Source organism: Pogona vitticeps, chromosome 4, assembly GCF_051106095.1.
Source record: "Pogona vitticeps strain Pit_001003342236 chromosome 4, PviZW2.1, whole genome shotgun sequence".
Lineage (NCBI taxonomy): Eukaryota > Metazoa > Chordata > Lepidosauria > Squamata > Agamidae > Pogona > Pogona vitticeps.
Window position 1 is genome coordinate 49,159,902 of NC_135786.1, and position 13,199 is coordinate 49,173,100.

At 37.9% G+C, this 13,199-nt stretch overlaps 1 protein-coding gene across 9 annotated transcripts in view; it reads right to left on the minus strand.

Annotated features, from left to right (window-relative positions):
* CNTN2 (contactin 2) overlaps window positions 1-13,199 on the minus strand; it is a 67,354-nt gene that overhangs the window by 40,829 nt on the left and 13,326 nt on the right. For all 9 annotated transcript variants that reach the window (XM_020797246.3, XM_078391882.1, XM_078391881.1 and 6 more), the window contains exon 2: window positions 2,922-3,036. In XM_020797246.3, the coding sequence (XP_020652905.3) occupies window positions 2,922-2,976 (55 nt within the window). In that variant the 5' untranslated portion in view covers window positions 2,977-3,036. The remainder of the gene's footprint in view (window positions 1-2,921; window positions 3,037-13,199) is intronic.

The following is a 13,199-nucleotide window of genomic DNA, read 5'->3' on the forward strand; positions in this document are numbered from 1 at the left end:
GAAGGACAGATCCTGAAGCTGAGGCTCCAATACTTTGGCCATCTCATGAGAAGAGAAATCTCCCTGGAAAATACCCTGATGTTGAGAAAGAGTGAAGGCAAGAAGAGGAGGGGATGACAGAGGATGAGATGGTTGGACAGTGTCATCGAAGCTACTAATGTGAATTTGACCCAACTCTGGGAGGCAGTGGAAGACAGGAGGCTGGTGTGCTCTGGTCCATGGGGTCACGAAGAGTCGGACAAGACTTAATGACTAAACAACAATATGAAGCTGTTTTAAAGGAACTGCTACAGATGTCATCACACACACACAAAAAATCACAATCCTATCAGTAACTTGGATTTGAGAAAGCAGAATAATAGTTTTGAGGAAGCTATATGAAGCAGTATTTCTGGGGTAATTAGAGTGAATTATCAAGAATTGGAAGATACCAGTTGGGAATGGCCAATTTTTCAGTCATACAACTGCTCCATCATACCAGCATTCACCAGCTTGCTTTTACATCTCAGATAATTCAGGATTTATAGACAGAGCCATTTCTCCCCTTGGAAAATGCGATTTTTCAGGACTGTGTACAACTTTAAGACACAAATTTTAATAGGCCATTGCACAGTCAGTTTTAAAGTTGCATCAGCAGAAATTCCAGGACAAATTCAGGAAAGCATATTCAGCACAGAAAGCTGCAGCTTTGTGTCTTCTCATACAAGAACTAATTCCTCTGCCATCAGAGGGCCTTACTTCTGGGCAAATCTGCCTAGGATTCTGCTGTAAAGCTGCAATCCTATGCACAATTGGGAATGAAAAATCTTATGCAAAGTACTTCTGAGTGAGAAGGTACAGGAGTGCACTGCAAAGTCCATCCCTTACTTTTATTTTGACACATCAAAAGGAAAATAGACCTGTTCTGTTCTGTGTAGCAGAGAAAAAAGTAAGCTGTAATGGCTATAAAGATGAGTTCTCACAATAATGGACAATGCTCTGCTTAGCATCACCTTGGAGATCTTTCTGAGTTGCTATTTCTTCCTCTTCTTCAGAGCTATTTCTAGGTTCTCTTGAACAATTATTTCACACACAGTTTATCAGAAAATCTTCTCGCTGCATTACACAAGAGCTTTATGCCTCTTGCTAGAACTTGCTGATATTATATAGTAAGTATAGGGATACAAAGGAATAGCCTGAGGTTAGTCAGAGCGGAACAAGAATTCCTTCAGTTTTTAACAGTACACAACAGGTAAACTAGAAATGTCATTTATAGAACAATTCGTTGCCTATTTTCCTAAACTGTTCCAGGGGCTGAGAAGTAAGTGCAGCTCCTTGATTTTTGCATGTTGTGAAAAACCTACTACAATACAATTTTTCATTTTCCTTAGAGAAAAAGCAACCTTGATTTGGGATGCCGAGATTTAGGCATTTTTATAGATCTAGACAGTAAGCCTCAAACCAAGACCACATTACTGTACAGTATTATGATGCAGCCACACCAGGCTTTCCCCCCTCCTGGTTCCTTGTTCCTGCTCATACTGAGAAATTTTCACAGCTTTCTAGCCATCATTATCCTCATCTTTTGTGTTGTATGTTATCAGCCATTAGAAAATGCCCCTGCAGGGTTTTGTAGATGACTTACTCTTTATGGTCTCTGCTTGAAGTGGGCAGGGTGGTGGTGGTGGTGAAAAACTACATTCAGCTGGTTAACAGCAAACCTAACATTGCCTTGATGTCACCAACATATGTGGGTCAGACCAGTTTCCACACAGACTAATTGCTTCCTAATCTAGGCCAGTCACCTTCCCAAGAGACCCAGGGAACATTAAAAGGTAATTAGATATTTATAAAGGACACTGAAGTAGCCTCTCCCTAAGATGATGAATTAGCTCCAAGGCATTATCTAATTCTCAGTCATCTGAAATGAAAAGCCTTCCCACTGAGGGATCAACCTTTTAAAGCATAGCTTGAGACATCTGAAGATTGAAGGACTGAAGGGAAAATAGAAATGTATGCGTTAAATGACAGCAGAGAGTACAGCTGATTAGGTTAGATTACCATGGTAAACAGTCAATGAGGGTGACATAAAAATGAGCTCTGTGTAAAAAGAACTAAATATGAGGGCACTGTTCAAAAAATTTGCAATGTAATGGCAGGACTCAATTTTTTGTTGTTGTTCATTGCCTTGGTTCTCCTCTTTAGTACAACCAGACTAAGGGTGGATCAATCTGTCAGTTTCACCATCTCACTTTCTTATTATTTTTTAAAAATCTCAAATTCTTTCTGTTGAATTTATGAAAAATTTCTAATTTCAAAAATTTCTTATCCAAAGTAAATAAAAGAAAACTATTAACCCTCTAGTTGGAATCAACTACTGGAATTATTCTCGATAATGAGAGGATCTGGTTGCTTCTGTCTGCCACATAATTATTAAAAATGGGATGAGTGTTAGAAAAAAAAGAAGTGGCAACTTAAATTCATAATCACTAACATGACTGAATGGTCATTACAAAGCTAGACCTCCAAAAGCTAAGCACTTAAAGTATTCTGCCTTGATTCTGATTTCTCCCATACTTGAATTTTTACAATCTCATGTTCTTTCTGCTGTAATTATGAAATTTGCAAATCTTAAAAAATAAGAAAAATAAATAAATAAATTCATATTATGTTCCTAAAAATTATGTGCAATGAACACAACAGCCCCATAAAATGCACAAAGCATACATGCATAAGCCATATTAAAATTACATGATATACATGGCAAACATTGATCAATGCAGTTGAACTATGTAGCATGTGAATCACATGCTCCAGATAATTTCATGTTCTGAATTTTGGATGAAAAGCTTTGTTACTGTGTTAGTATGAGCCCAGATCAGTTTCCATGCTTAGCCCAAAACTGAATCTCACTTTTCCATCAGGACAGAGAAAGATCTTACCTGTACAAAAGATGATAACTAATGACAAGAAAGTAAGTCCTATAGATGAACTCATTGTAGGCTTCAGAAGGTATAGTACAGATCCACAGACAGAAGGAAAGAAGGGAATGTGATTCTGTAAAGATACATAAGAGTTTATTTCCAACTGCTCAGCACAATTCAGCTTGATATAATAGCATTCAAGCTTCATTTCTAATCTTCATAATAGCTACTGCCAAACTCTGGTATCACTGTCAAACTGGATACTTGAAAATAACAGGTAATGGTTAGAACCAGTTAATAAAATGTATGATAAGAGGCAACATTTTATTATAATACTATACATGAATCAGATACCTGCATCTTTCTCCTCTGTCCCTTCCAACAGAATCTTAGGACAGATATCACCTTATTTCCAGGGCTCAGGTCATGATACAAAAATAGCCGCACACCCATAATGTTTAAAGGGAGCAAGAAAATGAATTATTAACTACTTAATTCTATTATTTCAAAGTGTGACTATTTTAGTTATCTAGATTCTGCTTAGCCCTTGCATTAAGAGTCACAGATAATCTCTGGTCTCTTCCATCTCTTGCTCAGTCTCACTCCATGAACATATCTCACTTTCTAATATAATCATATTGGATAAAATCTTCTAGTGTATTTATTTAAGTGGCACAACTTCTGGAGGGAAATTTCTTCAGGTTAGGAAATTGTCACAGACATTATCAACTGCACAATGAGTTGTACAATGTTTATGGTGATTTCTTAACTTAAGACAATTCACTTCCAAAAGTTATTACTGTTTGTTTTATACCCACATAACAAAGCAAGTAGATTTGGACTGTTGTATCTTGAAGTGGTCCAAACCAACACGAGATCGCATGAAGCTGCTGATCATATAGCTTAGATTTTAGCCTCATCTTTCAAGATAGAGTTTAACAAGAGTGCTTATGGACAATGTTCTTAAAGGACAACATGAAATAACTCTAAATATGTGCTTAGCTATAACTTTATTTTTCCTGGTTTAATTTCTAGGTACAAATCTGAAATAGTCCAACTCAGATCTTGAAGTATCCTTCTGCCTTTAATATCTTGATCCTAGCCTTGCAGCTAATAAATTATAAACATTCAGAAACTGTAGCAGCAGGGATTTTTTCCATATAAATAAAACAAATGAGTTGAATGATAAAGAACTTTGAAACCAACCGTGCAAACATCAATGAACTGCTGAGAAAAAGAAATCATAAAGAGCCACAGAGCTACAAGACAAATCACGTGACATACCATGGTGGATTGAAATCAAGTAACAAAACCATGAACATGTCAGGTGCAAATACATATATATCTCCAATTGTCAATAAACAGAAATATAATGATACTGTTTGAGGATAGTTGTTGTTGTGTGTGTTTTTCAGTATACTCTGGAATTTGTTTTAAAATGTGGTAAGGAATGATTTTAGTCTAGATAGATTCTGAACGTCTCTGCATGGGCACATTAAATTAATTCTTCTTCAATACATTGAATTTCTTTCCCATCTATTCCCTCTGAATGGGTGGCTCTAACGTCTCCATTTAAAGACCTGGGCAATCTTTGTTTACCACCAAAGGTCCATCTGAGGATACAAAAGATTATCTGTTTCCAAAGGGGAACACAAACTTAAGGTTTTCAGTGGTAGTACACCCACTCCCTAGTTTAATCAAGATTACCTTCCAATTATGTCAAGGCACACCTATCATAAAAGGCGCACTTTCTACATTTGACTGTGTTGGAGTACATTTCTGCACAATCTAAGTGAAGTACTATAATACCAAATCATATTAGTCCTGGAAAATACAGTATGTAACAAAGACTATCTTCCTCTGAGCGTGAGAGGAGCAGTTTTTCTTTCTCACATTGTAACCAACTCTTGAACATATTCAGGATTTCTGGGTGTATCCGATCCTATTATTCTTATAAGCTAATAAATCAAATCTATCCTGGAAGCCCTACTGAGGCTGCTGTAAGGTATGCAAGATATTTAAGGGAAAGTTTTACCAGTGCCTCCCTCCCTCCATGAGTTTCCATGGCCAAAACAGATTTCAGATCCAGGTTTCCCGATTCCTGGCCCATCACTGTATCCATTATACCACCCTGGTTTTCATTTTCTTAAATATACCACTACATAAAACGCTAAAACATTAATAGTATTCATTAGATCCCAAGGCCATTTCAATGAAACAAGCGTCATTGCACAGAACATAATACATTAAAATGGTCTTCTAAAAAGCAAATGGGCTTTGTTAGTTCAAACAAGAAATAAAAGGTTAGCCTAAGCCACCTAAAACTCTAATAGTATTTTTCACATGAAAGTAAATATCCTAAGTCATAGAATAACAGAATCATGAAGTTGAAGGGGTTTTTAAGGCAGAGGTCCCCAACCTCCAGTCCGCGATCCAGCAGTGGTCCGCAGCTGATCCAGGACTGAGCCGTGGACACAGATCTCCAACCCTCCACGAGCGCCCCCATGAGCGCCGTTGCGCATTCCACCCCCTGTGAGCATGCTGCGTGCATGCACGCGAGCGGGCCCCACCAAGCGTGATGTGTGCATGCATGTGTGAGAGCTCTGCCCCTCTGTGGGTATGCCACACACCCCCAACCAGTCCGCCGTTGGGAAAAGGTTGGGGACCACTGCTTTAAGGCCATCGAGTCCAACTCCCTGCTCAATGCAGGAATACAGAGCAAAGGACATCTGCCAGGTGATTCTCTTTCTGGCAATGCAGATTTAAATCCATTGCTTTGGAGGGGAAAACCTGATATGCATTGAAACATATAGGTATGACAATAGAATTATTAATGAAAAAATGTAAATGCAAAAATACTAGCAAAAAAAGCCAGCACCATGTGTGTGGAAACACAATAAATTTTCACCATTTTCAATCTATTCTCTTGTTCTTTGTTATTAATGCCTTCATGCTGTGCATACCTGGCAAGAAAGGCTTGCTGAGTCAACATTATTTGGGACTAGGTTTATCACATGCATAGCAATCTCTCGCTCAGCTGTTTCTCTCTTGCACTGAACAAAATACGTTCCATACTGAGAAAAACAAATCTGAAACTCAGAGGAGAGGAAAACAAAAGGGCAACTGAGACTCTCACTGCTGATTCTTCTTGTTGTAGGATCTTGGACACCAACCAACCATGGTCTCTGTATTTTGATGCCATTTAAAATAGCGTTCCCTAGTCACGCTGGCCACGTGACAACGGAAACTGTCTTCGGACAAGCGCTGGCTCTATGGCTTGAAAACGGGATGAGCCCCGCCCCCTAGAGTCGGACATGACTGGACTAAAAATGTCAAGGGGAACCTTTACCTTTACCTATAAACGTATAAAAACTTGCCATGTTATCTCTGCCTTATGTCTGAGGAAGTGTATTTTATCCATGAAAGCTCATATTAAAATATAACAGTCTTTAAGGTGCCATGTTTTGTCATTTTTATTTGTTTTTCTTTTTTTATGCCTGTCATTTTTTTAGACATTCCAATCTAAAGGTTGCAGTATTGTCTTAAGTTAAAATAAAAATCGCAAATACTGTACATTAAAATAAAAAAACTATACATTTTCATTTATATCCAATACTTGTTCAAATCTCATATAGAAAATTCTGTATATCAATTAATATTGATGATACAATGAGCTATGAGTGAAAGTCTCAGTATTAGTTATTTTATCGTTTCTGCTGTTTGCCTTCACATTCAATGTACGTACTTGGTTTACGAACTGAAAAGACATCACAAGGTGAGATTCCTCTGGGATTTGCAAAGCTCACCGTCTGAGCCCTTCTGTTTCCTATATCCACTATGATAACAAATCCTTTCATGAATGAAGTTCAGAAAACAAACCATCACAGACTCATCTGCTAATAAATTAATCCCAAACATCTAGGCTTCATTTTAGATTGAGGCATGTTTATTAGCTTAGCACCAAGAACTGTGGCTTTAAACATCCTGTGAACTGCAGACCAAGAACTGAATACAATAAGAAAAAATACATCACACTTAATTTGAGATGCAACTTTTCCCCCTAGATCTTCCTTTTTATATATATTTAAAAGGTGCATAATATGCAGGAAGCATATCTTTTTTTCCTGTGTCAGCTCAGCAGGAACACACAGCACAAAAACAGCTACAGTACATATCCAGTATTGGCAGATTTGTCTCAAAGACACAGGGGGACACGCAGCACTGAGTAAAGAGGGGGTGTTGCTGATTGTAATTGTGGTCTTCTTTCTTTTCGCTTGATAAAATATAGATGCTGTGTTTGAGTGAGCACAAGTCTTGTCCCTTCTCTCCCTGGGCATTTAGCCTAAACAAACTACATATAATGTCAGGGGAATGTGGCTGAATAAACAATCATATCATAAAAGAATAGCAGTAGAACTGGAATAATTCTCAGTGCGCTAACTCTGCTGTCTTTCCCCCGCCTCCCAGTGGGCCATTAATGACTACATTTTGAACCCTCGGTCCTGTTGCTCTGAATTTACAGACTCGGTTTCAACATATACTGCTTCCAGAAGTGTGCAATAGTTACAGCACTCAGAGTTCAATGACTCATATAATAGTATTTGAATCACCATCCCTTTCTTTACTATAAGACCTCTCTCACATCTACATCTTCTGTAGCTTCGATAAATGCCACTGCTGCCCAAGAAGTGTTTATCTTAGAGCAACAGGGCGGATATTTCTTAGTCTCCAGCCCTGTCAAACCTTGTAAATATTAAATGAAAACAAATGTAGGTTTCTATCACCCCATGCAGAATTTTCCACCACTATTCTGCAGAGCTGCTGAAGTTTTACTTCAGAAATGGTCAGTTCAAAGGACAATGCCATGGCATGGGTCTGTGTTGCTACAAGGGGCCACAGCTGATGGAGTCTGGAACCAGGTGGCATATTTCAGTTTCAAATTCTGCAATATCTTAAATAAAATATTATATATTTATTGCATGAGATTTGTTCAGCATAGCTTTTTACAAAAGTGATATGTTATTGGATAACTGAGTTCCCCCAGCTGACATCCTGCTTTGTATTTGCTCCTGCCCCAACTCCCCGCCTTGACCCAGAGAATTCATTGATTAGAACTTACTTGTTTATTATTTTAGGGAAAAACCAACTCTGGGGTTGTTTTAATTTGCAGTTTGCTAAAGTGAAGTTTCTGGATCACAGAAACTTTTTTTTAGTTTTCTGATCCAATACCTCAATTTAATCTTATAGACTACTCAGAAAAAAATTCTAGGCTTTTCTCTATTTCTTTATTATTTGCCTCTTTGCCAATGTTTTGCAGGCGATTGGTCATTTGATGACTCAGTTTGCCAGCTGTAACCTGGTTCTCCCAGTGCTGATTAATCTGAGATGTCATTAACCAACCAAAACAAGCTGTATACCATTCCTTTAAGGTACAGAATTGATAGCAGATAATAGATAATCCAGCATACCACAGTAAAGAATTATTGTTGATTGTTTATGTAGTGCATTAGTGGCACTTAAGACAGGATTTTGATAAAGGCATTCTGTCAAAAAAGAGACGTAGTTTTGTTAAGTGTTCGTCAAAGCTCTTCTCAATTATAGTAACCCTAATAAAGGTTTCAAAGTATGCCAGATACCGAAGGAATGGTTTTATCAATATCACTCTGTCGCCAAACAGATACTTGAACCCAGGTTTATTGGGTTGTAGTCCATCACTGTATCCACCACACCACCCTGGCTCTTCTTATTTATTAGGGTTTGTGAATATTATATTAATAAAAATAAGCGAAATTGGCTGACTGGATTTGGAGAGCTGGAAACCATAGTTTCTAGTGCATCCCCATTATTCTTTCCATTGGCATATTCAAAACATTGGGAGGACAGAAAAATGATACCACCACATTCAACTGGCAAGGAAATTGAGCAGTCCTGCAAGTAGTCTGTCACACTTGACAATAACGTGGATAACAAGATGTACACATTTATCACATACCTATGGGGCTCACATAAATTCTTGAACAGAAACTATTTTCATGTATAAAAAGCTATCTAGGAAAAAGTGCTCTTAGGGTTGCTTCACATGTTACACAGGAATAAAACTGGATGAAGTAAGCATGAAAGGGAGAAAGGCCCAGTCCTGGCTCTCTGATTAGAGAAATGGTTCTCCATTCCATACACAGACTTTCAAACACCTGTTTAAACCATCCAGAGATGATGTTTTCGGACTTGCAGCCTAGAAGGAACACTCACTTGGCTAAATGGGGATTCAGTAGACCTATTCTAGTTGCAAAGGGATCCAGAAAATCTGGACTTCCTTTGCTTTATTGAGCCCAAATCCATATTCTTTTTATAAACTGGAGCTATACAAATATGAAACCAAATTCAAAGCAAGACCTACAGTTGCCTCTTTTCTTGCAATATCTCTCCCAAACCAACTTTGATAATGGTTAAAGATTTTGCTGATGGATGCCACCACTAATAATTCCATTCCTTGGGACAGCACACGATGTTGCATGAAATAACTGCTAATAGTCAAAGACAGATTAGCTGTCTCATAAGTACCCATGGGATTCCAGACTGATCCATTATCAAGGAACTGATATTACAGCCAGCTGCCTATAATTCCTGTCAGCCTTCTTGATTTCCTGTCTGATTACCATTCCATGGGCAAGTTGATGCTTTCTCTGGGAAATAAATATGGATAGGGGAAATCTGATTGATCCTTAACAAAACTGTCCTGAACACAGTATGACTTTTGGGCATCCTGAGATTCTTCACACCCCAGTTAACTGTTGTGACAGCTAAATAAATCTTACATTAATCTAATCATGATATTATAAGCCAGCTACACTTCTTTGAGATAATCCTTTATTAAGACTTCTAGTAGGCTTATAGAAAAGCCAGCAAAGAGTCTTGGTACCTTAAAGACTAACTAATCTATTTTAGCATTGTGTACTTTGCGGCCTACTTCATCAGATGCAAGAAGCAGTGACAAGATTGGGGAGTAGGACACCACTCTGGAAATGTGTAAAAATGTAAAACAATTTTTTAAAATGCACTTCTGTTATTAAGCAGGTATTTCATTTTAGATAGCAAAATGGCAAGGATGACCTAAGACATTTTGCTACCTGTGGTGAAAATAGCATGCACACACAGAAAAAGCTTACTTTGAAATGGATAAAAGGACAGTATCCTTCACTGCACCTGATGACAACAGGGCCACTCAGAATATGTCACGCAGGTTCTGGGCATGCAAAGCTTTATCCTTGCTGCCTTTCCTTGTTTTCCACCCACCCAGCACCTGTTGTCTGAGACAGCAGTCTCACTTTGCCCAAGGCTAGGGCTTGCCCTACAAAACAGAGTTAATGAAGACCTTTCTGGCTGTTAACTGATCAGATGAAATTTATATTTTTAAGGTTTTCTATCTTAAGTTATTTTTTGTTACTACTGTGTTTTAGACTGCACTTTTTGAACATTTTATTATCCCTTTCAGGAGAGTCTTCAATCAGCGCTTTAAAAACAATACAACAAAATGGCAGACTCTAGATGTCAACTTTCAGATTCATGCTCGCCATTAATATTTGGATATACTCTCCCCTCAGTGGTCATTGATTGATCATCAATGACTACCACAAGTAAAGCATATGGGCAGGTGACTAGGAAAGCCACTGGAAGAGGAGAATGTTTTTAAAAAATTAAGTACTCCACACTAGCCTGACAGTTTAAAAATAATAATTAAGGCTTATTTTCTGAGCAGAACCCTACACAAACAGCATTGTTCACGGAAGTCTTCAACACGCACTGGTATAGGAAGAGTTCTCTTAAAAAGAGACACCTTTTAAAAGGACTTAAAGGAATCAAACCAGCTTAACAAAGCATGGTTCCTCTGACTGCTTTTACAGCTGTGCATGTCCTGGGCTACCCCTGCCCCAGAGGAAATAAATGTAGATCTCTTCTAGTACTTCTGTTACCTTCTGCCCCAAACTGAAAGCTAGCATGGCCTGCTAGCACTGAAGATGTACACACTAAATCCTACATCCACTTCAACTATACTTTGGTTATTGCCACAAGATAATTACATTACTTGTCCAATTAAGAAGAGCATGGTACAAGAGTATGGCTCAAGTCAACATTATACATATGGGCATTCATTTTAATTAAAGCACTGCACCATCTATTTATCTTGGCACTGTGTAGCACACATCTCTCTCTTGGTGCAATTTGTCTTTCACAAAGCACAAATTTATGTATGTGACTGCCGATCACCTCTATTATAAAGAACCGTTGACATGTAAGAGGACTTGTGTGAGAAAACAGTACATGCTCAGACATTTATGACTGCATCACAGAATTGTTGGCTCATTAGGTTTTAAGCCTGTTTTGACGGCTGTTCCTTTTTTATTTCTTTCATTTCACTTTAACAAAATTAAAATGAACAAATATTCCAATGAACAAAAACTATTATTTCCCCAGTGACAGTGGACACCCTAACTACATTGATGTATTTTTCCACAGCTATGTGTAAATGCAGTGCAACATTTAGCTCTTGGTAAATGATTGAGCCTTCTTCTGGTCCTGCTCCTTTGACAGCAGCTGAACCAAAAAATTAGCGATCACTTTTGCTCTGTGGCAGGAAAACCTTTCCTTGCTACATATTTCTACACACTAGGCTGCTTGATCATGCAGACGTGAGAAGAGGTGGAAGCTACAGCATGTGTAAAATTAAAAGCAAGTATATGCAAATATGTTTATTTTGCATAATTTGCAGAATTTACAGAATAAAAGTACAGTATTTGTGCTATAAGACAGAGTGCAAATGAACACAAGAGGCACAGAACTGTAATAACAAGCACTACACAGCATCATGGAATGAAGGAGCTTTAGCAAACAACTAGACCTGTCATTCAGTTAAACATATCCCAGCAATTAATCTTCCCAGTTTCATAGGAATAATGGATCTAATACATATTTAAACCCTTATAAATATGAATACAAATATAACAGGGTTTTGGGCGGTTTCATTTACTTTTAGTTTATACATACAGTATATATGTTTCAATGGGCACCAACTTGGAAGAGTCATAATCTCTTGCCACTTGCACCTCCTAGAAATTGTTAGCTTAAAAATAACTGACCTAAAAATGTTTCAACAAGAAACACAAAATGAAATTTTTAAAAAGAGAATATGTTGTGATACTTTAAAGACTAACTGATATATTTTAATGTAAACTTTCTTGGAATATGTCCATTTTGTCAGACAGAAGAGTTGGAATACGGAGACTGCATGGTAAAACATTCATGCAAGGCTAAGATAACGAATCTATGGTGTTTGATTGCCTTTCACCTCTAGTAATATTTTGTACAGTTACTTGGAATTCTTCTTCAGTTGAATGGGTTTTAACTGAGGCTACGATCTTACACACACAGGTGGGAGTAGTTCCACTAAATCCAATAGTACTAAGTCTTAAGTAAACATGTATAAGATTGTGTTGTAAGAGCTACAGTTCTAGAAACAAAATAAGATATTTTGCCCTCCCTAGGACAAAAAACATGTTTCCACTATTATGTTAAACCTATGGGAACTTAGCAAAAGTGTCTCTGAGCATCATTTGCTTATTCATTGCCATAGAAATAATTTTGAGGGAAATGAATTTCTCAAATCTAAGAAGCCACCCTGCTCTCCATTTTCTTCAGTTCATAGCTACCCATTCCTGATATATGCAGCAAGAAAGGCAAGCCTTTAAAATGCATAGACATGGGACTTCAGCCCAAAAGCCATCTGCATGATCAAGGCTCAGCCATAGACTGTGCAATATAATCAGGAGAATAAGAGCACTTTTTAGTATGCAGTCCAATTTTTTTAACCACTTAACTATCAACATGACGCTGCCTGTCAGACTTTCCAGATATTGTGACATTTAGGAATTAACTTAAGTTCTGACACATTTTTAAAAATGAAATTAAGCAATGGACAGTGAGCATTTCCATCCCTAAATACTGAGTCACTAACAAAGTCTCTTGAACTGCGTCTCCTTACATCCCAAGGCCATTTCACCCACAAACTCAAAAATGCGTCTTTGTTCTACCGTCCAGGCCTCCAGCTCTTCACTCTGCCACTGACATGCATGCTTAATATTCCTCTGAGAATTGAGTCTACTGATGTCAGGCAAAGCCCCCAGCCCTGCCCTTTCTCATCAGTACTACTATGCGCTTCTTGCTTGTGCTTCCTTGCCCCTCATGAAGTTCACACGTGCACCCACTTTGAGGTCTTCTGATTTGCTTTGACATGTGTTAGGA